The sequence below is a fragment of the Coregonus lavaretus genome (assembly GCF_964263955.1).
Source record: "Coregonus lavaretus genome assembly, chromosome: 7".
In the NCBI taxonomy this organism is placed as follows: Eukaryota; Metazoa; Chordata; class Actinopteri; order Salmoniformes; family Salmonidae; genus Coregonus; species Coregonus lavaretus.
The window spans coordinates 51,073,707-51,099,445 of NC_139994.1; the positions used below are offsets into that span (position 1 = coordinate 51,073,707).

General features: G+C 45.3%; 1 protein-coding gene across 4 annotated transcripts; it reads right to left on the reverse strand.

Moving 5' to 3' along the window:
* Positions 1–1,373: 1,373 nt before the first annotated feature.
* LOC311131739 (RNA-binding protein FXR1-like) lies at positions 1,374–25,739 on the reverse strand. Of its 4 annotated transcripts, none has more exons than XM_084164866.1 (17): positions 25,105–25,739; positions 22,287–22,339; positions 20,586–20,679; positions 19,458–19,529; positions 17,284–17,432; positions 16,928–17,021; positions 16,560–16,676; positions 14,445–14,615; positions 14,250–14,328; positions 13,959–14,068; positions 13,167–13,253; positions 6,137–6,365; positions 5,069–5,248; positions 4,574–4,774; positions 4,343–4,447; positions 4,094–4,179; positions 1,374–4,000 (listed from the first exon to the last, which is right to left on the reverse strand). In XM_084164866.1, exons 1-17 carry the CDS (start codon positions 25,153–25,155, stop codon positions 3,893–3,895), a joined length of 1,986 nt encoding a protein of 661 aa, XP_084020992.1. In that variant the 5' UTR covers positions 25,156–25,739; the 3' UTR covers positions 1,374–3,892. The 4 variants fall into 4 exon arrangements, with proteins under 4 accessions (XP_084020992.1, XP_084020990.1, XP_084020991.1 ...); XM_084164864.1 differs by having other exon boundaries at positions 13,911–14,068; XM_084164865.1 differs by having other exon boundaries at positions 19,443–19,529.

Here is a 25,739-nt window from a genome sequence, read left to right on the forward strand (position 1 = left end):
TCAGCAAGGAAGAAGCCACTGCTCCAAAACCGCCATAAAAAACCCAGACTGGGTGGGGACAAAGATCGTACTTTTTGGAGAAATGTCCTCTGGTCTGATGAAACAAAAATATAACTGTTTGGCCATAATGACCATCGTTATGTTTGGATGAAAAAGGGGGATGCTTGCAAGCCGAAGAACACCATCCCAACCGTGAAGCACGGGGGTGGCAGCATCATGCTGTGCGGGTACTTTGCTGCAGGAGGGACTGGTGCACTTCACAAAATAGATGGCATCATGAGGAAGGAAAATTATGTGGATATATTGAAGCAACATCTCAAGACATCAGTCAGGAAGTTAAAGCTTGGTCGCAAATGGGTCTTCCAAATGGACAATGACCCCAAGCATACTTCCAAAGTTGTGCCAAAATGGCCTACAAACCTAACTCAAACCAGCTCTGTCAGGTGGAATGGGCCAAAATTCACACAACTTATTGTGGGAAGCTTGTGGAAGGCTACCCAAAACATTTGACCCAAGTTAAACAATTTAAAGGCAATGCTACCAAATACTAATTGAGTGTATGTAAACTTCTGACCCACTGGGAATGTGATGAAATAAATAAAAGCTGAAATAAATCATTCTCTCTACTATGATTGACATTTCACATTCTAAAAATAAAGTGGTGATCCTAACTGACCTAATACAGGGAATTTTTACTAGGATTAAATGTCAGGAATTGTGAAAAACTGAGTTTAAATGTATTTGGCTAAGGTGTATGTAAACTTCCGACTTCAACTGTGTGTATATATATATATATATATATATATATATATATATATATATATATATATATATATATATATATATAGTGCCATGAGACTAACAAGATCCAGGGTGCCGTGCTGCCTCAGCCATAATGGGTCAGATCTAAATGCTCAGCGACTGCTTTCTTTCTTATTAACAGAGCTCTTTTCTGTATGTAGACATCAATGTAAAGCTGCTGTAGAACAGGGTTTCCCAAACTCGGTCCTGAGGCCCCCCCTGGGTGCACGTTTTGGTTTTTGCTCTAGCACTACACAGCTGTCTCAAATAACCAACTCATCAAACTTTGATTATTTGAATCAGCTGTGTAGTGCTAGGGCAAAAACCAAAACGTGCACCGAGGGGGGGCCTCAGGACAGTTTAGGGAAATCCTGCCGTAGAAGACTATAATAATAATAATATAATATGCCATTTAGCAGACGCTTTTATCCAAAGCGACTTACAGTGTAAAGGTTGGCATTAGACTAAACTATTCAATGTTCCTGTCATCAGGTGAGTGATAAGTGATTTCAGTTATCAGTCCAAGGTTTGTGTGTCAAATGTTCTTGATTTAGCCAAATGTACAAATGCTTATCAAAAAATGAAGTTTCTTTATTGCCATCAGAACATGAGTGAGAAGACCAGCCTACCTGACACTGAGGAGTTGACAGTCCCGAAACAGTACTACTAGCATACACACACTGAAAGGTCAACATTCTCTCCACCCAGAAAGACATGGGGATAGTGAGCCACAAGCGGCAGATAGTATTCAACAAACACAACTGAGTGGTATACATTTCACAGTAAAACAAGACTAAGTGCTCCATCTTTCTCAAATCTTACATGCAGGCATGCACAAATGAACCAAAGGTAGAAATACTCAGTGCGCTGCTCATACTGACGCATTAAACACCCACAGTTGAACCCAAAGGGGTCAATTAATCTGTGTGATTTTAATTCAGTAAACACCATACCATCCCTAACTAGCCTCAATACTTGTGTGATCACCTATCATGCTCAATGTTTCCCTCGTTAAATACTTATCGTAATACTCAGTGTAGGAAACAATTACACTAAGGAGATGGGATTTATTTTATTCTTAGTCATCCTTGTAAAAAGGCGGCCATATTGTGGGTGAATTTGAGTGGTGGAAAGGTATTCAGAAGCCACAACAGTACTTAAGTGTCTAAGGTGTGGATTCTAAAAGACATTCAAAGGTGGACATTAGCAGCAGTTCTAGTAGTGGATGAAATAATGGTGAAACAGAAACTTAAACCCTCTCCCTCGTGCAAAGCTAGTGCTGAATGATCATGCAGTTGGTTTGTTGATTGATTTAGAAAAATAGTGCGAACTCAGAAGAAATCAATCAGTTCATCTCAAAAGACAGTTGTTGATTTCATTTCCATTTTATTTCATATTTTCTATGTGGAAAGAACAAAACGTAGTTGAGAGCGGTAACCAAGACAGTAACATGAGCCACCGAGGGTTTCTGAGTCACTCCCCCCTCCCTCCCGCCCCTTGCCTGTCGACCACCACCTTTAGGAACAGGACAACCACCTCGCTTATAGTTTCTCAAAACACTGTCATTTCTCCTTCGACCGCAACGCGCAGGCATCCACACTGACTGAACCCCACCACCCGTGACTGAATTGCAACAGTGTCGTGGTGCGGTCCTGCACGGTTTGTGCATCTGTGTAAGCCTGCGTGTGTATGGCTCTACTCATCCCTTATGAAGCTGTGCGCATCACAGTCAGTCTGCCTGTCTCCTACCCCACCCGCGCTACACGGACCATTCTAGAAGGGTGAAACAACGTGGCTCGATTTCAACAGTCTACCTCCCTCCCCTCGTGGTCATCGTGGCGTGTACGTTCAGACCGCCATGCTGCAGTTCACCCAGGCATTAGTTAGTGTGGCTGGAAGCTAGAGCGCCGTGCTACCCTACCTCCCTATTCCACACTGCTTGTGGGCCAGGAGAAAGAGGCACTAAAGTTATCTTGTTTAAAATCTAAATCAATCCATAGATCATCAAGTCCTTAATCACTCATTGTCGGTCAGTCTGTCTGTAAGGCTGTGTAGGGACAGCCCTGGACACTAGTGTCGAACATTGGAGACGGGAAGTGACGCAACACTTCTTCCTACCCGCCCAGCAAATAGAGCGGCCTCGCCTGCCTTTTTGACCTCACCACTGACCCAGGGCTATGTTCCAAGAATTCTGCGTTCTCATCCCTCCCGATTTTAATCATGTGGTTGCCAGCTCTCTCAACTGTGCACACGTACGTACAAACACACAATCACACACACACAGCCCAAACGCTGTCCAGTCCACTCTCACTGAGGACAAGCGCCTTGAATTTTTTGTTTGGCACCAGACTCTCTGGCCAGTTACTCGTTCCCTTGTTTTCTGTCCTACCACAGTTAACACCTCTGCACTCGTTTAACTCCCATCCCCTCGCTACTGGTCTGTTCTCTCTGAGCAAAAAAGAAAATAAAAACCCCTTTCCTGTGAAACAAAACTCAACAATGAACTTTTTTTCAAATTCAAGGCACAATGTCTATCAATAATCCCATCTGTCTGTCCGTCATCACCAACCGACGTTTAGGCCAGGGTACGTAGCACTCCTGTCACTTGTTCTTCACCTCTTGGACTCATCCGCCTATCCCTCCCTTTCTCCAGTTGGCATCTATCCTCCTCTCCTCTGGACTTTTAGAGATGCATCTGTTTGAATGGGAGAGCGACCACAAGTCCAAACCAGTGATAACATCAAAATAAAACAAAAATAACAACAACAAAAAAAGTCTCGTCCTGTTTTCTGTGATTCAGTTCTCTTTTATAATCAAGTCACATCCACCAGCCCTTTTGGCAAGCTAGTTGTTTTTTAAAATAAGCACTAAGTACTGATAGATAGGATAACATACACCGTTACGTGTGTTTAAGATGCGTTTGTCGTTTTTTTGTACTTTTTCTCTCCCCCTCTCTCGCTCATAGTATGAATCAGGTATTTTGTTGTTTTTCACTCATCTGTTTTAAGGTTTAAGTAAATGCAAGCAGGGACAGAGTTTGCCATGAAGTCTTGCTCTAGACGTGGGTTTTTAGGGGGCGGGACCTAGTCCTCTACGAGACGCCGTTGACCAGGGTCTCGCTGGGCGTGGCCATGCCGTTGCTAGGGGACCGCATTGTGGGCGCCGTGAGCTCATCCCTCTTGGCGCTGCTCCCGTTCTCCTGGGGAAACAGCAGAGGAAGGGAAAGTGTCAGTTTAACAAGTTGCTATAAGCTGATATCTTCTACTGTGTGTGTGTGTGTGTGTGTGTGTACCTTGGGCTCGGGAGCAGCGAGTGTCTCCTGGGGAAGGTTCTGTCGGCTCTGCGACTCGGCGCGGGAGATGTAGTCTGCCACGGTCACTACAGACAAGAACCCAGAGAACAGTGATTTCAACAGGATATACAGTTTAATGACAAAACCAGCACAACACAGTGAGGAATGAGACTAAGGAAGGATACCATTTTCCTTTAAGGTCCAGACTGACAACAGGGAGAGAGGTTTGGGAAGTCTGACACTACTCACCCTCGGCTGGCTGTCTGTCACGGCTGGAGGATCCTCCCTCGGGGTGGTTTCCACGGTTACGGCGGCGGCGGCTCCTGTTGCGGCGCTGGGGTCGGCCCTCCTCATCTGATTTTTAAAAAAGGAGAGGGAGGAAGTATGAGAAACTAAACTTTAACACTTCAACTTCAAACTAGTCACACAGCATAACCAACTGGCACTCTACAAAATGTCCGCCCTCTCCAGACTTCCTACCCAGTCCGTTCTCGTTGGGTCCGGCCTGGCTGTCTGACTCTGTGGCGGCGGCGTCCATCACGCTCGGCTCCTGGTCGTTACGGCGACGGCGGGAGCGTCTCCTGCGGTCTACTCCTCCCACTCCCTCACTGGTGTCCGTATCGCCCTGCTCACCCTCACCCTCCAGCAGGGAGAACGGGTTGCTGTCCGGGTCCCTCAGCACTGACCAGGAGAGAGGAGCGAAAGAAAAAGTGAGGCCTAGCATATCAAACTGCACCACCTTCCAGTCATAATGAAGGAAAACTTGACCATGAGGTTTGACCTGAAAGATCCCAGTATAACCAAGGACTGATTGATTAATTACAGCACACCGGAACAGAACACGCAAAATGACGTTTCTCATTGAACAAGGTCAGGAAGTCCCTCCCCATTTCAGTTTGTTTTCTTCTATTTGGTGCCCAATGAATACAACCCAGTACCCCAGCTTGGACTATTAATTAGCCTGCTGTATTGCACCTGCGCTGATAGAGTTGGTAGTCCTTGAGGTGGGTCCTCCGCGGCCCCGTCCGGTGTTGGATCCACGGCCCCTGCCACCCCGACGGGAACCCCTCTCATCTCCGCCCACGCCTCGGGGCCGCTGGTCACGCTCGTTGAGGTCCTCGGACTCAGAAGCGTTGGACTGCTCAGAGTTGGTGCCTGGAAAACACACAGAGTAAGGGGCAGCTAGAGACTAAACTTCAACAGACAATAGTATAGATTAGTAAATTAGCAGCTCTAAAATGTTTTGTTCTGACAGAGATGGAGTGAAATAAACAGATGCCGAGAGGGGGATAAAGGTGTGAGTGAAGCAGGAATGGGATGTGGGGTGTTTTGTACAAAAGTGTAGTTTTTAGTCCCAAGTGTGTGTCGTGTACCAGTTGTCTCAGCAGAAAACCCATGAGAGAACACCAAATAGTGTCAGACTGGTTGATGTTCACTGCAGCAAAGCTCAAAATTTAACCAGATATTCATGTCAACTACTGACAGTGTAGCCTGCAAACACCAAGTTCACACAGAACCAAACTATCCACTTGTACTCAAAATTATGATTTGCTGTTTTAGATGGAAGCATGCGCAGATTGTTGGGTTGATAGATTGTAAATTACTGTTTTATAGCTTTACATTCTATAGATTGTTTTTATATCCTTAGAGATTGAAACTAGTGTTCGGGACAAGCTCTGTGTATGAGAAGAGTAGTTATTTAGTGGACTGTAGGTATGTGTAATCCCAATAGCTCAAGGCCTCTCCTGACTGATGAGAAGTCCTTTGATATGTACGGAGGAGCATGGAGAAATCCTGGGTGATGGAAAAGTAAATCTTTGTGGAAGGGAGGGGGTGAGAGCTCAGGGTACAAGTGGACACTAGTCTGCTAAATGACTAAAATGTAAATGTATTCAGCTGTACACCTTCGCTGAGTAAACATTTGAAACGTCACTCAGTTTGGCCTCTTGTATGATAAATGTTTGTATATTGAGATATTGGTCTTATCAGATTATAGAATGCAGTTAGCAGTGAGGCATCATGGGAGTTGTAGTCTAGTCTCACCATATCCAGAGTACTGGCTGTTGGAGGGCCTGCGTCCTCGGCCACGGCCTCCATAGGTGCGGGAGGTGTGGAGGTTGGTGGAGTTGCTGCTCTCGTCTGTCAGGTAGCCCTTCTCCCTGTCCCCGGGGCCGGTGCCCCCGACCCGACTAGGGGGGGCACGGTACCCCACCCCGATCTGACGGAGCTGCTCGTCAATCTGCAGCCGCTCCAGACGCAGTTGCTCCACTTCCTGTTAGACAAAGACGGACGTTAGAACATATAACTAGGTAGATTCCTATAGGGCAGAGAGACAGAGGTACATGTTAGGACATACAGTGCCTATAGAAAGTCTACACCCCCTTAAACTTTTCATATTTTGTTGCGTTATAAACTGGGATTGAAATACATTTAATCCATTCAATTTACGACAGATTTTCATGCGGATATTCTCAAATCTGCCTAAAACAATGTGCATTTTCCCACCAGAGATGTTTCCATCAAACGGAGTTGTTGCGGATAAAAGGCTGTGCATGATGACGTAGTGCACACAAAAATAACTTCTGCCATTAAATTCCCATGTACCGAATCATAAGTACAAGTTAAATGGGTTTCCATCGCATTTAACTGACAGTTGCGTTGTATTGCCAATGTGTTCACTCTGGTCTTGGCACAAGCGCTCTAGCTAACAGCTTGCACATACAGTGCGGGTAGTTGACCTACATTGAGATTATTATGGAGAAGAGCGATATTATTTGCATTTGTCAAACAGACCCTCAATATTTATTGGAAAGGAGTATCAACCTCATCACCTAGCACAGTCACCACACTGTGAAGTTCACGTAACTTACTTCATATGTAGCCCAATAAACTGTGGTTTCCCGAGACGTAGTGGGAGGACCACACAACATATGGCGTGACTCCAAATTTACTTCGATATGATGGTTATTCTATCAATATTTGCGCGTAAAGGCATTTCCGCCATTTCTCGCATAATTAATTTTACAGACACAAAAAGAGCCCATGTCGAACAAAGAAATTGTCTGTCGGAATTTATAAAATTGTACTAGCATTTCATGTTACCATCAGCCTGGTCGTGACTTTTTTCACGCGTCAGGTAATTCATCTGCATGAAATGGTTGGAAACGTGGTTATTGATCTACACAAAATACAAAAATAATTATTGTAATAACTAAAATAGTCATAGCATAAGTATTCACCCCTTTGTTTAGGCAAGCCAGAATTAGTTCAGAAGTCAAATTTGGCTGTTATATAGACTCACTGTGCGAAATAGGGGTTGACATGACTTTTTATGTCCCCCATACATACATAATGTCCCGCAGTCAAGTATTGAATTTCAAGCACAAATTCAACTACAAAGACCAGGGAGCTTTTTGAAAGCCTCATAAAGAAGGGCAGTGATTGGTAGATGGGTAACAAAAAAAAATCTGACATTGAATAGATCTTTAAGCATGGTCAAGTTAATAATTATGATTTATTAAACCACCCAGACACATTAAAGATGCAGTCATCCAGCTGAACTGAGCTGCAGGACAGGAAGGAAACTGCTTAGGGATGTCACCATGAGGCCATTGGTGATTTTAAAGCAGCTACAGCGTTCAATGGCTGTGATTGGACAAAACGGAGGATGGATTAACATTGTAGTGAATCCACAATAATGAGCGTGAAAATAATAAAAATATACAGAATATTCCAAAACATCAAACCAAATGTTATTTGTCACATGCGCCGAATAGAACAACCTTACCGTGAAATGCGTACTTACGAGCCCTTAACCAACAATGCCATATGTACGAAATTTGCTAAATAAACTAAAAGGAAAAATAGTAACAAAATAACGAGGCTATATACAGGGGGTACTGGTACAAAGACAATGTGCAGGGCACGGGTTAGTCGAGGTAAATGTAGGTAAAGTGACTATGCATAGATAAAAGAGCAGCAGTGTATGTGAAGAATGTGAAGGAATGTGAATGTACAGTATGTGTGTGGCGTCAATACGCGTGTGTGTGTGTGTGGTTAGAGTCCAGTGAATGTACGTCGAGCCAGAGCAAGAGAGTCAGTGCAAAAAATAAGAATAAATAAGAAAATAAGGTGGTCAATGCAAAGAGTCCGGGTAGCCATTTGATTAACTGTTCAGCAGTCTTAAGCTTTGGGGGTAGAGGCTGTAAAGGAGTCTTTTGGTCCCAGACTTGGCGCTCCGGTACCGCTTGCCTGTGCGGCAGCAGAGAGAACAGTCTATGACTAGGGTGGAGTCTGACAAGTTTTAGGGCCTTCCTCTGACACCGCCTGGTATAAAGGTCCTGAATGGCAGGAAGCTCGGCACAAGTGATGTACTGGGCCGTACATACTACTCTCTGTAGTGCCTTGCAGTCGGATGCAGAGCAGTTGCCATACCAAGCGGTGATGCAACCAGTCAGGATGCTCTCGATGGTGCAGCTATAGAACTTTGAAAATATTTGGCATGGGACCTCAGATCCTCAGCCTCCTGAGTGGAAACAGGCATTGTTGTGCCCTCTTCACGACTGTGTTGGTGTGTTTGGACCATGATAGATCCTTAGTGATGTGGACGCCAAGGAACGTTAAGCTCTCGACCCACTCCACTACAGCCTCGATGTGAATGGGGGCGTTCTTGGCCCTCCGTTTCCTGTAGTCCACGATCAGCTCCTTTGTCTTGCTCACGTTGAGGGAAAGGTTGTCCTGGCACCACACTGCCAGGTCTTGGACCTTGTCCCTACAGGCTGTCTCAGTCGTCGGTGATCAGGCCTACCACCGTCATGTTGTCTGCAAACTTGGTGTTGGAGTCATGAGTGGCCACAGTCGTGGGAGTACAGGAGGGGACTAAGCATGCACCCGAGGAGGCCCCCGTGTTGAGGGTTAGCGTGGCGGCTACCCTCACCACCTGGGGTGGCCCGTCAGGAAGTCCAGGATCAAGATGCAGAGGGAGGTGTTCAGTCCCAGGATCATTAGCTTAGTGATAAGCTTGGAGGGCACTATGGTGTTGAACGCCGAGCTGTAGTCAAGGTGTGAAAGGGCAGTGTGAAGTGCAATAGAGAATGCGTCATGTTTCAGAGCGATTTACAGTAGTGAGTGCATACATTTTTGTAATTTTACATACTGGTCCCCGTGGGAATCGAACCCACAACCCAGGCCGTTGCAAACACAATGCTCTTCCAACTAAGCCACATGGGAGACATGCATATGTATGCAACAAGGCACTATAGTAATACTGCAAAAACAACACGGCAAAGGCCTACACTTTTTGCAAAGCCTTATGTTTGGGGCAAATCCAACATAACACATCACTGAGTAGCTGGCTCCTTATTTTCAAGCATGCTGGTGACTGCATCATGGTATGGGTATGCCTGACATTGGCAAAGACGGGGGAGTTTTTCAGGATGAAAATAAACGGGATGAGCTAAGAACAGGCAAAATCCTAGAGGAAAACCTGCTGCAGTCTGCTTTATACCATACACTGGGAGAGGAATTCACCTTTCAGCAGGACAATAACCTACAAAGCCAAATCTACACTGCAATTGCTTACCAAGACAGTGAATGTTCCTGAGTGGCCAATGGCAAGACTTGAAAATTGCTGTTCCCCAACAACTTGACAGAGCGTGAAGAATTTAAAAAAAATTAAAATGGGCAAATATTGCACAATATAGGTGTGCAAAGCGCTGATGAGACTTACGCAAGAAAACTCACATCTAAATCGCTGCAAACAGTGTTTCTAACATGTCTTGACTCAGGGGTGAATATTTATCTAATAAAAGGTATATTAGCGTTTTATTTCTCATGAATCTTTTTTTTGTAGAAAAATTGTATTCCACTTTGACATTACACAGTATTATGTAGATCGTTGACAAAATTACAATGAAATGCATTTTAATCCCACTAAATCCGTATGGGTGTAGACTATGTGGACTGGCAAACATCTACAGTGAGGGAAAAAAGTATTTGATCCCCTGCTGATTTTGTACGTTTGCCCACTGACAAAGAAATGATCAGTCTATAATTTTAATGGTAGGTTCATTTGAACAGTGAGAGACAGAATAACAACAACAAAATCCAGAAAAAAGCATATCAAAAATGTTATAAATTGATTTGCATTTTAATGAGGGAAATAAGTATTTGACCCCTCTGCAAAACATGATTTAGTACTTGGAGGCAAAACCCTTGTTGGCAATCACAGAGGTCAGATGTTTCTTGTAGTTGGCCACCAGGTTTGCACACATCTCAGGAGGGATTTTGTCCCACTCCTCTTTGCAGATCTTCTCCAAGTCATTAAGGTTTCGAGGCTGACGTTTGGCAACTCGAACCTTCAGCTCCCTCCACAGATTTTCTATGGGATTAAGGTCTGGAGACTGGCTAGGCCACTCCAGGACCTTAATGTGCTTCTTCTTGAGCCACTCCTTTGTTGCCTTGGCCGTGTGTTTTGGGTCATTGTCATGCTGGAATACCCATCCACGACCCATTTTCAATGCCCTGGCTGAGGGAAGGAGGTTCTCACCCAAGATTTGACGGTACATGGCCCCGTCCATCGTCCCTTTGATGCGGTGAAGTTGTCCTGTCCCCTTAGCAGCAAAACATCCCCAAAGCATAATGTTTCCACCTCCTGTTGGAGATTTTGTAGTGGACTATGAGATAAAACTGAGTTAATCATGAACATATAGTTAACATTTTCTGTGGCTAGGCAAGAACTTAATCCTGTGGCCTTTTGTCTCTCTCCTCAAACAAAGTGATAAAGAGTGGTGCCCGGGTTGAACAGTTTAAACTAAACATGAGTGTTTTTGCAAGATAAGGGATTGATTGAGTGTATTACTATTGATTCTGAACTGAATGAAAGTCAAATTTAGCCGCCACCATAAACAAAGGGAGTGGGCGGAGCAATAAAAGAGCAGGAAACTGAAGAGGGAGGGATTTTAAAGCTAGGGTGTCTGGAGGGTACTATATAAGATGGAGAGAGGGAGGGAGAGGCTACTCTGCAGACCAGCTTCCTTTTATTGAAATTCAATAAAGTAAATCTTGATTCAACAAAAACTCTGTAAGATCTTTGATTGTTAATAAAGTATAGTGGTGAATTTCCACAGCACTCCATGTTTGACGGTGGGGATGGTGTTCTTGGGGTCATAGGCAGCATTCCTCCTCCTCCAAACACGGCGAGTTGAGTTGATGCCAAAGAGCTCCATTTTGGTCTCATCTGACCACAACACTTTCACCCAGTGCTCCTCTGAATCATTCTGATGTTCATTGGCAAACTTCAGACGGGCATGTATATGTGCTTTCTTGAGCAGGGGGACTTGCGGGCGCTGCAGGATTTCAGTCCTTCACGGCGTAGTGTGTTGCCAATTGTTTTCTTGGTGACTATGGTCCCAGCTGCCTTGAGATCATTGACAAGATCCTCCCGTGTAGTTCTGGGCTGATTCCTCACCATTCTCATGATCATTGCAACTCCACGAGGTGAGATCTTGCATGGAGCCCCAGGCCGAGGGAGATTGACAGTTCTTTTGTGTTTCTTCCATTTGCGAATAATCGCACCAACTGTTGTCACCTTCTCACCAAGCTGCTTGCCGATGGTCTTGTAGCCCATTCCAGCATTGTGTAGGTCTACAATCTTGTCCCTGACATCCTTGGAGAGCTCTTTGGTTGGCCATGGTGGAGAGTTTGGAATCTGATTGATTGCTTCTGTGGACAGGTGTCTTTTATACAGGTAACAAACTGAGATTAGGAGCACTCCCTTTAAGAGTGTGCTCCTAATCTCAGCTCGTTACCTGTATAAAAGACACCTGGGAGCCAGAAATCTTTCTGATTGAGAGGGGGTCAAATACTTATTTCCCTCATTAAAATGCAAATCAATTTATAACATTTCTGACATGCGTTTTTCTGGATTTTTTTGTTGTTATTCTGTCTCTCACTGTTCAAATAAACCTACCATTAAAATTATAGACTGATCATTTCTTTGTCAGTGGGCAAACGTACAAAATCAGCAGGGGATCAAATACTTTTTTCCCCTCACTGTATATGATTTGATAATTCATTTATTTTGCCTACATACAGGGACCCACCCATACTTATGCGCCCTGCTCAAAAGTAGTACACTACAAAAGGGAATAGGGCGCAATAGGGCGCCATTTGGGATGCAACCTTAGACGGGTTCTGCAGTGTGGACAAGGGGGTGGTCAGTTTAGGAGTCTTAGGGATGGGGCTAAAGTGCACTGACAGCAGTTTACTGGGGCCTTTTGGTTAGGTGGTTGAGGGTGGGGGTGGGGGGTTGGAGGGTGTCACTTCAGAATGCGACAGCTGCCGCCGCTGAGCCTTGTGGGAGGTGGCTGACTATGGGTGAGCGGGTGCAAGGATGAGTAGAGGGGGTGTTATTTTTGGAGGCTAGGGTCCAGATATCCTGTAATCTACACTCCTACCCCCTCCTCTCCCCCTTGTCCCAACCCTGAGTAGGGGACTATTTTTAAAAGCACAGGGTAAGGGCAAAATGGAGTCGCTCTCAGCAGCTTTCACACGAGGTAGGTGGAGGAGGGTGGGTGGAGGGGGGACAGGTAACCAATCTGGAATGATCTGACACCTCCACCCACCCCAGACTGCCTCTACTCCCTTCACCCCATACAGAGGTGATGGTGTGTAGAGTACACAGAAGAATACCAACCAGTGTAAGACACAGTCTTCCATGAGTGTCCACACAAAAGTAGGTAGACTAGAACTTGCCCCTGATTCAGGGTCAGATATTTTTTCATTCCTTTAATGGTTAAGGTTAGCATTGGGGGGTTGGGTAATCTGATCCTAGATCTGTGGGTAAGGGGAACTCCTACCATGCGTGTATATTTCAGGCCATTTGCCCACAGTCATTCAGTGCCTTAGGCTTACTCTTTATATATTCAAAGGCATATAGGGTCAATATATAGCAGAAAGTGTCGTAACAGAGACGGGTCCGATGTTTAATTGACATGAGCAGAGGTCAGGCCTGAGTGCTGCCCCCTATTGGTCTGGCGGTGATCGCTCCCCTCTCAGTGTGTGCGCGTCTCACCTGTAGGTAGGCCACATGGTACTCCAGTAGGGCCTGGGCGTTGCTGATGTTCTCTTTAGTTCCCACAAAGACGAAGGGGACCATGCCCTGGAGAGAAGGAGGAGAGGGTGTGAGAGAGTGGACTGGTAGACTGTTACGCTTCATTATACATTTGGAGGTGGGCGAGTCCTGATGTTTAGTCATGGACATTTGGACACATTTGTGCATTTTCGTAAAGGCCAAAGAAATGGTGTCTTTACGTTGATGTAGAAATACATAGAATGAAAGAGGGTTCTCTTTGAACTGACATTTTCTGAAAAGAAAGTGGACTTGCGTGTACGCTCACAATCACAGGGGAAGCACACTGAACAGTGACATACACCAACCGATGGAGCGACCACAGCCAACCCCCCCCTAGAACGGGTAACGTACAGTACAGACATGCTGTGGAAACTGAAATGGGACAACTGTGACAGCATCGACAGACAGAGCCTATGGATTGCAAAATTCTGGTTACTTCTCCAAAATCCCATAAATCCCGGTTGAAGCATTCCTGCATTTCCTGCTTATTCTCTTGTGATTCCGTGAATCTTCCTACAGGGATTTCTGGAAAACCTCTGCATTTTAGGAATGTTACCGGTATTGTGCAACCTTACAACAGACAGTCTAACAGTCAAAAGGACAGCGTTGGTGGTGACGGTGGAAACAGAAGCTAGCACCCTGGTAAGGTTACAGTTGTTTGGGCAGCCCCAGCGCTCCATTCACCTCTTGTTTAGGGGCAGTGTCTTCTCTGCCAGCCCCCTGCCTGCCTACCTCCTCACGGGGAAGCTTTTTGTCATTGTCCCCCTCGATCCGGACCCGCACCACCCCCGACTTGTCCACAATCTCCTGGATGACTTTGCCGTTCTTGCCGATCACTTTGCCTGGAAGAGAAGAGCGAGGTAGAAGAGGGGACATTTGGAAACCAAGGATTAGTTGGAAGAGTCAAGTTTATATCAAATTATAAAAGATGGCACAATTCAGATAGTAATCATTGTTTTTCAATACATGTATATGCAGGACCTTTTCTGATTGACTAAATCATGGGTGTGGGTGTCGACTCACCTACGAGGTTCCTGGGCACCTGGAAGTAGTCTTCTTTGAACTCCAGGAAAACCCTGGCCAGCTTCACTGCTTCTGGGGTCTGCAACGCAAACACAACATCAATGCAACCTGCTATTAAACACAGAGAGAGAGCGACTGACAGCCTGCCACACACACACATCAAGACCCCGCTCTCACCCAAACATACCCACCCACCTCTCCGTAGATCCTGAAGGTGCAGCTCTCCTCCTCCAGTTCGATGGCGGTGACGCCGGGAACCTTCCTAGCCTGCTGGATGTTGGCACCGTGGGAGCCAATGGCCAGACCCATCAGGTCTTCCCTTACCTTCACCTCCTCCTGGTACGCGGACGCCAGCTGCTTACTGGTCTGGGGGACAAGGACAATAGGGTGTCAGTGTGTGTGTCTACACTACCGGTCAAAAGTTTTAGAACACCTACTCATTCAAGGGTTTTTCTTTATTTGTACTATTTTCTACATTGTAACTAAATCAAAACTATGAAATAACACATATGGAATCATGTAGTACCCAAGAAAGTGTTAAAGAAATCAAAATATATTTTATATTTGAGATTCTTCAAATAGACACCCTTTGCCTTGATGACAGCTTTGCACACTCTTGGCAATCTCTCAACCAGCATCATGAGGTAATCACCTGGAATGCATTTGAATTAACAGGTGTGCCTTCTTAAAAGTTAATTTGTGGAATTTCTTTCCTTCTTAATGCGTTTGACCCAATCAGTTGTGACAAGGTAGGGGGGGTATACAGAAGATTTGGTAAAATACCAAGTCCATATTATGGCAGGAACAGCTCAAATAAGCAAAGAGAAACGACAGTCCATCATTACTTTAAGACATGAAGGTCAGTCAATACGGACAATTTCAAGAACTTTGAAAGTTTCTTCAAGTGCAGTCGCAAAAACCATCAAGTGCTATGATGAAACTGGCTCTCACGAGGACCACCACAGGAATGGAAGACCCAGAGTTACCTCTGCTGCAGAGGATAAGTTCATTAGAGTTACCAGCCTCAGAAATTGCAGCCCAAATAAATGCTTAACAGAGTTCAAGTAACAGACATCAACATCAACTGTTCAGAGGAGACTGCGTGAATCTGGCCTTCATAGTCGAATTGCTGCAAAGAAACCACTACTAAAGGACACCAATAAGAAGAAAAGACTTGCTTGGCCAAGAAACACGAGCAATGGACATTCGACCGCTGGAAATGTGTCCTTTGGTCAGGAGTCCAAATTTGAGATTTTTGGTTCTAACAGCCGTTGTCTTTGTGAGACGCGGTGTGGGTGAACGGATGATCTCTGTATGTGTATTTCACACCGTAAACCATGGAGGAGGTGGTGTTCTGGTGTGGGGGAGCTTTGCTGGTGACACTGTCTGTGATTTATTTAGAATTCAAGGCACACTTAACCAGCATGGCTACCACAGCATTCTGCAGTGATACGCCATCCCATCTGGTTTGGGCTTAGTGGGACTATCATTTGTTTTTCAACAGGACAATGACCCAACACACCTACAGGCTGTGTAAGGGCTATTTTACCAAGAAGGAGAGTGACGGAGTGCTGCATCAGATGACCTGGCCTCCACAATCCCCCGACCTCAACCAAATTGAGATGTTTGGGATGAGTCGGACCGGAGAGTGAAGGAAAAGCACCCAACAACATTTACATTTACATTTACGTCATTTAGCAGACGCTCTTATCCAGAGCGACTTACAGTTAGTGATTAATTTTTTTTAATTTTTTTTTTATTTTTTTTTTTATACTGGCCCCCTGTGGGAAACGAACCCACAACCCTGGCGTTGCAAACGCCATGCTCTATCAACTGAGCTACATCCCTGCCGGCCATTCCCTCCCCTACCCTGGACGACGCTGGGCCAATTGTGCGCCGCCCATGAGTCTCCCGGTCGCGGCCAGCTGCGACAGAGCCAACAAGTGCTCAGCATATGTGGGAACTCCATTCCAGGTGAAGCTGGTTGAGAGAATGCCAAGAGTGTTTAAAGCTGTCATCAAGGCAAAGGGTGGCTATTTGAAGAATCTCAAATATGAAATATATTTTCATTTGTTTAACACTTTTTTGGTTACTACATGATTCCATGTGTTATTTAATAGTTTTGATGTCTTCACTATTATTCTACAAATGTAGAAAATAGTAGAAATAGAGAAAAACCCTTGAATAAGTAGGTGTTCTACATCTTTTGACCGGTAGTGTGCATGTTGATGGCCAGTCTCCAAGTTACATTCTCATGCGTTTTTGAATCTAATTGAATGAACATGAGGGGAGAAGTGTTTGTGTGCATACCTCAAGGTGTTTAGTGGCTTCTTCGTTGCGGGACATGAGCATGAGCTTGGTACGGATGCTGCGGAAGTGCATGTCGCTCAGGAGAGCAGCACGCTTTACTGTTGTCTCGTTCGTTGACTAGAGAAAGAGAAAGTGTTAGTCTGAGAAAGCTGTTTACAGAAAGAAAGGGACAATACTAGAAAGACTAGCCTTGTAGCACATTCAAAATATGTCTCAGAGTAGGAGTGCTGATCTAGGATCAGGTCCCCCCTGTCCATGTAATCTTACTAATACTGATCTAAAAGGCAAACTGATCCTAGATCAGCATTCCTACTCTGAGAAGCTTAGTGAATACAGGCCCTGAAAGTAGTAGTGGTTGTGATGCTGACCAGCACGATGAGCTCGTGTGAGGCTGCACTGTAGAAAATGCAGTTGGCTCCGATGGCTTTCCTGAAGTCTTTGTGGATGTTGTCGTTCGCACAGCTGTTGGTTAAAAAAAGAACTCGGGTCAAACCACAGTTATTCACAACAACAGTGCACCATGTAGCTACTGTGAGACTGTTGGCCTGCCCAAAAAGACAAAGCTCCAATGAAAACATTTCGATGTGTATAACTGTCTAACAAGAACCCCTTCACAGTGGAGTAACATGTTGCCTCTCGTCGTTCAATCTGAGTGCAGTGCTACAGCGCCGCCCCAGTGGTGAGGCTGGTGTAGTGCACTGCCGGGGTCAGAGGTCAAACTCACATGTTCCGTAGGTCTTCTGGGATGGCGATGGGGACCTTGTGGAAGGAGTTTCGGGAGGAAGGGCTGTTGGGGTTTACGGGCCGGATGCGTTCGTGCGTGACTATCTCGTTGTATGTGGCGTCGCAGGCTGCGTACTCGATGACGTAGAACTAAAGGGTTCAAATAGAGAGAGGGTTCTCAGAGATAGCGAAATTGCAAGAGAAAGAAAGCCTAAAAGTATGTACTAAAGAGTATTTAATAAATAGAAACAGACCCAGATTAATATAAATATAGGGAAAATAACAAGGATCATACAATGTATATTTATTTTATACAGAGCATGCATACACATAAGCTCCACCATATACCTTTATTAATAAACAAACAACGTCATTTCAAATAACAAGGGTTCAGAGATTGAGAAATGGCAAGAGAACTAAACGTTTATGTGCCGAATAATAAGAAAGGGGGACTATATTGTGTTAGGCTAGACGAGGTACTACTACCCAACTACCTAGGGAGCAAACACGGCAAAAAAAATCAAAAACAGACCAAAAGACTGCAATTACTCATTCCACACACAAGACAACTTACTTCTCCATGACATTGAATATTCATAGGGTTTTGGGGCCAGGTTAATCAGAAATGGCACTTATCTTTAAAATGTAATTCAGCTAAGGTCTTATTCATGTGATAAATGAACCAATAGTCATTTTCCTAGACCCTTCAGAGCAAGAAAGAGCGAGAGAGAGAGATGGAACTCCACATACCATGCTCTAAGGCCAGTATAAAAACCATCACTCAACAAAGCTGACATTCCAACAAGCCTTTATCGCTGATCAAAATGCAGTGGTAAAATCCAGCATCAAGCCTCACTAAAGGCTTCCCATCCGAAACAGTTCGGAACAGTTTGTGCATATATTATGACGACATTGTGACATTTCTGTTCGTTTTGGTCTTTGGCAAGGTTTTTTTTCGGCTGTTCGTGCACACACATCTTTTTGAGCCAAGCCGAAGTTTGGAGCCGAAGTCAACAGTAGGGATTCTTCAATTAAGTGTTTTTTGTCATTCAACGATAGACCATTCGTTTTCATGCAGTGTTTCATTGAGAAATACTGCACCAAACATCTTAGTTAGACGGGAAATTGCGCGACTTAGATCTCCTCCGCGAAATCGTAAACATTTGACCGATTTCTTGAGTCATCTTAGATTAATTCTGACTATTTTGAGGAAGTGTATACTGGCTACGGTGTCTCAAGACGAACAAACAGTTCTATTGCCGCTCTCGGTTTTCAAGCAAAGGTCTTTTTTTTTTTTTTTAAGTATGCGTGCAGACTTGTTCGGTTGGCCTAGCCGATTTAAGTACGGCGCCAGCCAAACCGAAGCATGAGGAAGCCTTAACACCTCCTCAGTCTCATTCTACTGACCCAGGGTCAGTCTGCCTGTCTGGAGGACAAAGTGGTTGCGTCCCAATAGTGCACTACTTTTGGCCAGGGCTCTGGTTAAAACATAGTGAACTGTGACTATATAGTAAGCATAGGGACGCACCCAGTGTGTCAGACAGGGAATAGTGTTTTATGTTAGTCGCTGAATTCCAAAATCGACCTTAGGCCCCTACTCAATAGCCACTCCAGAAGATCTGGGAGGATTGGAAAGGTTTAAACAATGGTAGTTGCTTCAGCTTTCCTTCTCATAGACTAGGTGGGATCTACAGCAGTGCTAGGGGTCAATATGGAATGTAGTCTCTGTGTCGTCTAGGTGACCCTACAGTATGTGCATGCCTGCTTTAAACACCACGTGCTTCCTGCTGCGTTAGTTAACCCAATTAGCCTACATTAGACTGCTGTCTGTGGGTCTAACCAAGGGATGACTGAGGGGTATCCCATAGTGGACGGGGCGGGTGTGTAAAACGCTGTTGCATCACACAACATGCACATGACATTGCACAAATGACCACTTCGATTGATCAGGAACATTAAAAGAGGACTATTTCGCAACAATACACCAAAGTCTTGGTTGAGATACAGGGATGTTCATCACCTCTGTTCACATAAGAGCGTAAGACCCGACCATGTTGCACACAAGCACACACACAGGAAAAATATAAAATCACACTCACACAGTGCCCCCCCCCTACCGACCCCATGCCGACCCCAGCGTGCACCCGACCCCTAACTCACCAGTCCCTGACTCACCTCTCCCTTCATCATTCTCACCCGGGCCAGCCACCAGCCACATGGCTCCTGATCGTTGGCCCTCGAGTACACCTGTTGGAGGGGTAGACGACAGGAGAGATTATTATACCTAGACAGATGTTTATACCTGCTAGGGTTGCAAAATTCCAGTAACTCCCAGGTTTCCCAGAAATTCTGGATTTCCTGTTTATTTCATCCTGATTCCAGGAATCTTCCCAATGAGATTTCTAAAAAAAAACTGGAAAGTTACCGTAATTTTGCAACCCTAATACCTGCTTAGGGATGCAGACAGCAAAGATGACGCCAGACCAATGATACCTGGACAATTACAAGAAGAGGGAGGGAGAACTTTCTGAAATCTACCATTTAACATTATCCATCCACTTTACTTTCAGATCAGGCAAAAGATTGTGTAAAGTGATAATTGTGGATGTATGATATATATGATATTTACAGTGAGATGGAGTTTGTCTCTATGGTGATGGTGATGAGAGTGCTGCTGTGATGAAGAATGGAATCCTAGTTTGCTAATCATGTCTAAATTGGACTGTGGTTAATCCGTCTCTACATCGCTCTGCCGTAGTGAACGGGACTCTGGGTAATCTCTGGACTGGCTAGGACCCGGGCTCACGGGTAGTAATCTCCAGCTATGAATGGAATCACGACGGAGGAAGCAAACTAAACCACTGATAGTGATTCATGTGTGGTATGGTATGCTTTATGTGGGCATGGTCATTGCTATCCGGGATCCATGAGACGTCCCCTACCCTTACCTAAACTTAACCCTTTTAAAAATGTCAACTTCAATGGGGCAGGGACATCCCAAAGATCTTGAATAGCACGGACTGTGTGGTAGTGGACTAAACAGGAGGTAGAAACCAACACAGGTAGGAGTTTTCCCTGTCTTTCTGGTCAGGTCACATGGTGAGGAAAAACACCTGGCCCTCAGACAATAATGAAGGGAATTGGTTGCAAAATTCCAGAAACGTTCCCAAAATTCCCAGGTTTCCCCAGAATTCCCAGTTGGAAGATTCCTGGAACGTTTCTGGAATCTGTTTTGCAACCCTAGCGGGAGATAGCGGGGTCTGGAGAATATGGGGACATAATAACATGAGCAGGCAGACGTACCTCCACCTCCTCTCCCTCGCCAATGTCCTTGTGGTAGTCGGCTGGGGGCGGCAGCCGAACGTCACTGAAGGGCAGCTGTCTCTCTGGTTGCCAGCTTTTTGGGGGGACAGGGAGAGAGGGAGAGAGATAACGGCGAGGAGAGAGCGAGATAGAGATGGGGACAGGGGAAACAAACAAACACCTTTCAGTCACAACAGGAGGAGAAACATCAGCTGACCCCCTCTTCCTGTCATGTGATTTATGAAAGCTCACCTCCTGTCCAACACTTTATATTACACTGACAGACATCAATCACCACACCAGTTAGGTCCAGAATAAAGTGTGTGTGTGTATAGGTGTGTCAGAGCAGGCTGGTGGGAGGAGCTATAGGAGGATGGGCTCATTGTGATGGCTGGAATAAATGGAATGGTACGAAACATAAAACGCATGGAAACAATGTGTTTGACTCTGTTCCATTGATTCCATTCCAGCCATTACAATGAGCACATCCTCCTATAGCTCCTTCCACCAGTCTCCTCTGGGGGGTGTGTGTAGCAGAAACTTCCTGAACACAGACCCTAATGAAAGTACCACAAAGAAACACAGGAGACAGACCAAAAAGCGTGTCAACCCCTAACATAACTAAGGCTTAATAGTTATTCTGCCTGAAGCAGTGTTCTCTAGCTGACAGACAAATCACTTGGTGACAGTCAGTCAGTGGGGGCCAGGGAAAGAGAGTAATGCACATTTACAAGAAGGGGAAAGCCATTAACCTAATAGAGTTACTGGATTATATATGGTAATGATCCTAAGACAACACCTATAATCTACAGTAGATCATTTATCTACGGGAAGACTGTATATATATGATAATCATCAGTAGATTATACAACTAGGATATAAATAATAAATAAAAATAGGATATCCGGTAGGTTAGTAGCGTGTCCTTTTACATAAAACACTCAAAACGAGAGCTCGGTCTAAAAACAGCCCACTGGACTGCGGCTGAGTTCAACCTACTGGCTTCAAATTCACAGAAAGATATTTATGTACAATGTGAGGTGGTTCATCATTGCTGTATTATAGGCTAGCTAGCCGATATAGTGTACAGGTCAACCCTATTTTGAGGTCAAAGTGGTTCAAATATGAACTAGACATTCTTAAAATAGTGTCAAGGAGCAGAAGCAGGCATTCTCATAGAAAGCATGGTTTTCATTCACGTAGTATCTTACACAACCAGCTACTCCAACACTTCCACAAGGCAAGAGGACAGGAGGGAGGGAGGTTGTTGGAACGGCAGAGCCATCCCAAGAATGGCAGGGGCCACTGTCCAGCCCCCCTGCCTGCATACCACAGGGCACTATATTTAGCAGGGGACTATATTTACAGAGTCAACTAGAGAAAGAGGAACGGGGGTAGAAGGAGGGTGGCTATTGAGATGGGATGGAACAGGACAGGGGGATATGAGTTCCAGAAAGAGGGGGGGAACAACTATAAAGGGTTTTGTGGACAGCTGTGTCCAGACCACAGGTGGTGCTGAAACAGGGGGATTTCAGGAGGAGGGGGTAAAACTAGGCCAAAGGACTGGGGGAAGAGACTGATGACTTGAGCAGTGTGGCTAGACTGGTGGTAGTGTGTACTAGGATGGATCTTCTGTGAGTCAGTAACCACACAAGCAGAGGGTCTACTCTACACATTATGTCAGAGAGAATGAAAACTTACTTGTTTTCGAATACTATTGTGAGTGAGTCTTCGTGGACATCTTTGATGAACCCCTGAAAAAGAAGAGAAAAACTCAAATGTTATGTTAGCCAACAGTCTACACCCCTGACTGATGGGAGTGCAGAGGGCTTAACGGGGACACTCATAAACCAGGAATTAACTATGACTGTTACTGAAAAGACAGTGTAGCCATCTTGGGGACAGAGAGATATAACATCACTGAAATTTCTCTCTGGCTGTGAGAGCGCTCTGGGGAAGTGGCAAATAACTCAGAATTATCTTGACAGCAGTACAGACAGTCCTGCTGTGGTGGACAGACACATTTATTAAATTAAAATGAGAGCTTGGTGTGTGTTGTCAGAGGGTAAAAACAGGTCTGACTACATGTGTATCAAAAGTGCACACGACTGTCCCCACTGGAGAAAGTCAGGCGATACTGTATCCTTGATAAACAGCCATTACGAGAGACCCATCCTCCAAATCTGTTCCTCATCCATCACAGTCAGCCCTCCACAAACCTATCACAGTGCCATAAACTCTCCATCAGGGTGGGAGTAGAGTGGAGCGGCGTGGGGGGTTGCCACGGTGCTCAGTGTTACACTGCCTTATATGGGGCCGACGTCGCTGGCAGTGGCACTAGGGCATGAGAGGGAGTGTCAAAGGTGAGGGAGTTTCACCTGCTGGAAATGAAAGGGCCGGCACTTCCCAGGAAAACCTGCTTAGCTTTCAGGAGGCAGTCTGCACGAGCATTAGGCTACGTATGAAATCCCTTAGCATCAGATTCCCTCATATCACACAATCTCACAGTAACTTCTCACAGCTCTACTGCCGCTTTCTCAGGCCCCAGAGAGAGATGGCCAAAGAGCCAGATGGAAGCCAGATTGAACTGCACTGTCACAACACAAACAGCCACCGTTTGTGTCGCTGTCACTCAAACTGCAGGCATGGGCACAGAGACTGGATAGCTAGTAGCTACCACAGGGTGAAAAAACACTGTCCTGATAGCTGCCTTGGTTGAAGAAAGGAGATAGGCCTAACAGCTATATTCCATTATAGGGCCTGCTGAAGTAGCCACATGTGCTGTGTGACGTAATGAAGAGTGTTCCATTCTACTACCAGGTCAAGGGTCAGGCAAACCATTTGGCATGACAGTGATGGTCACATGACCCAGGAGAGCACAGAGGTTAGAGTGGTCATTCATACAGTGATGTCACTCCTTCTCCAGCCATGTGCTGCTCCAGGAGGACTAGAACTCCCCACATGCCCAAAGATGGGTCCGCTCTGGTGTGGGGGTGCCAGGTCTACGCTACACACCCCCCTGTCATTACTGGTATAGCAGGATTTTCCTTTTGGCATCTGTGTATGGGTTATTATGACTGTGCAGAAACAACAGCGCTGAAGAGGATTGTAGTTGTGTGTGTTAAGCATGTGCAAGGCATGAGGCATGTTGTCTTCACCTAAACTACCCAACCAATCTGGTTCCTCTGGAAATCATCATCACACCTTTAGAATACACATGGCGAAACAGAACTACTCTAAATATATAGAAAATACCAAAGGTTTTAGGGAACTTGAGGGGTATCAGACAATGGTGTGTTATATGAACAAGAGTGAGAGAGAGGGGAGATAAATAAGGGTGAATGGAACATGTACTTTCAGGACGGAGTGCTAAACTGGCAGCCAGTAAACAGAACAACAGGTGAGAAGAGAGTAAAAATAGTATAAACCATGAGTCAATGATAGGGGAGAGGAACTAGAGAAAAGACAGGAAAGAGTGAGGAAACAAGTGAGCTAGGGGGCTAAACGAAAGAGGTAGAGAATGACAGAATGGAAAGATGAGGGGAGAAGAGGGATAGGAAGAGAGCATGGAGAGGGGGAGGACTACAGCGTTGACTGACTGGCTGAGTGTTGAGATTAGGATCATCTGTTCCACCAACACCTGATTCAGTCCCTCAGTCACTGTCAGCCCTGGGCCATTCAACCCATAGCAAATCACTAGGGCCTATTCAACAGTCTGCCAAGTACACACACTTACACTACAGCAACCATTTGGCACAGACATTGAATGAATTCATTTGACTCAACTTGTCACTAAATAAAAGGACTGACATCCTCATACTGAAAATGAATGCATTGACTTCCCCGTGTTTAGTCACTTACAGTTAGTAGGCCATTGTGGTGTGATTATTTTTTGGTAACAGAGAGTGTCAGTCAGTCACATGGCTATCAAAGTAAGTAATTTGATTCACTGGAATAACAACGCAGGCTGACTCAGCCTACTCATTGGAAAGAGAATTAAAAGAAAAAAAAGATATTGGTCGGGAAAAACCGGGAGAGCAAACAAACAGATCGATATTTCATTTGGTATCAGCATTTCAGATGTGGCATCATTCTACCACCCTCATTCTCGCAAATTTGAGAGGTTAGCTAGCAACTCCAACCAAAGAAAGGAGTGCCCGAGATGTTTGGCGATGCCAGAATAGGTAGCTAACTGGCTAACGTTAGCTAACTGAACAGCCCAAACAGACAAAGCATAGCCAAGACATTTGGAATTTAGCTAGCAAAAACAGGCCACGACAAGCGTTCACCACAATGGCCAACCCTGACGAAGAAGAAATCTATGAATAGCGACCTTATCATTTGATGTTGGGCCTACTCAATGAATGATGCGACCCGAATCTGCCAGCTAGCTAACGACGATATTCTAACTAGCTAGTTACTGTAGTTAAAACAAAACACTGTCGACAGATTCATATGTGTAATTGTCTAACGTCAACTAGCGCATTACTAACTTAGTTACACTAGTTATTTCCTTTACCTTGTAGAAGGCCCCGTTCGAACCGCGAACCTCCACCGCCAGCCCGTCCATAGTAGTCGGTAACGTTAGGTCCCCACGACTGGTCTTTTCTGAAGCCGCTACGACTCCGTGCGGTTCCGGTACCACCCCCAGCTTCGCAGCCGCTGGCCCGTCGCCGCTCTCCAACCGCTTGTGGATTTCCAGTGTTTCGGGTGGTGGAGGGAGAGGGGTGAAGGGGGTTGGGGACTTGGGTGTTAATGGGATCAACAGATAGGTAGATACAGTCTCCAGCAAACTATCGATAGCTTTGTTAGCTGGCGTGCAACCGCACAAGCAAGGTGCTGTCCTGCGTTGAGACGGGGACCGCGGCGGTCAAGTTGCAATGTGCTTCAAAGCTAGTAAACTAATAATGCTAGCTTGCTACGTGAGGGAAATGTTAGCTATCACCAACGCCTTGATTCCGTCACTTGCGGGGATGTTAAAACAGGCGTATAAATGTGAAATTTTTGTAGAAAGACGTCGCAGGGATTCCTTTATTTTATTTTGAAGTACAATTTTGCTAGGAAGAATCCTCCCGAAAAAAGCGTTTGTGATGCACTATCGCCCGGCAACTCCTTCCACTCCAACCACCCGTCCCCTCAAACGCACGCCGAGGT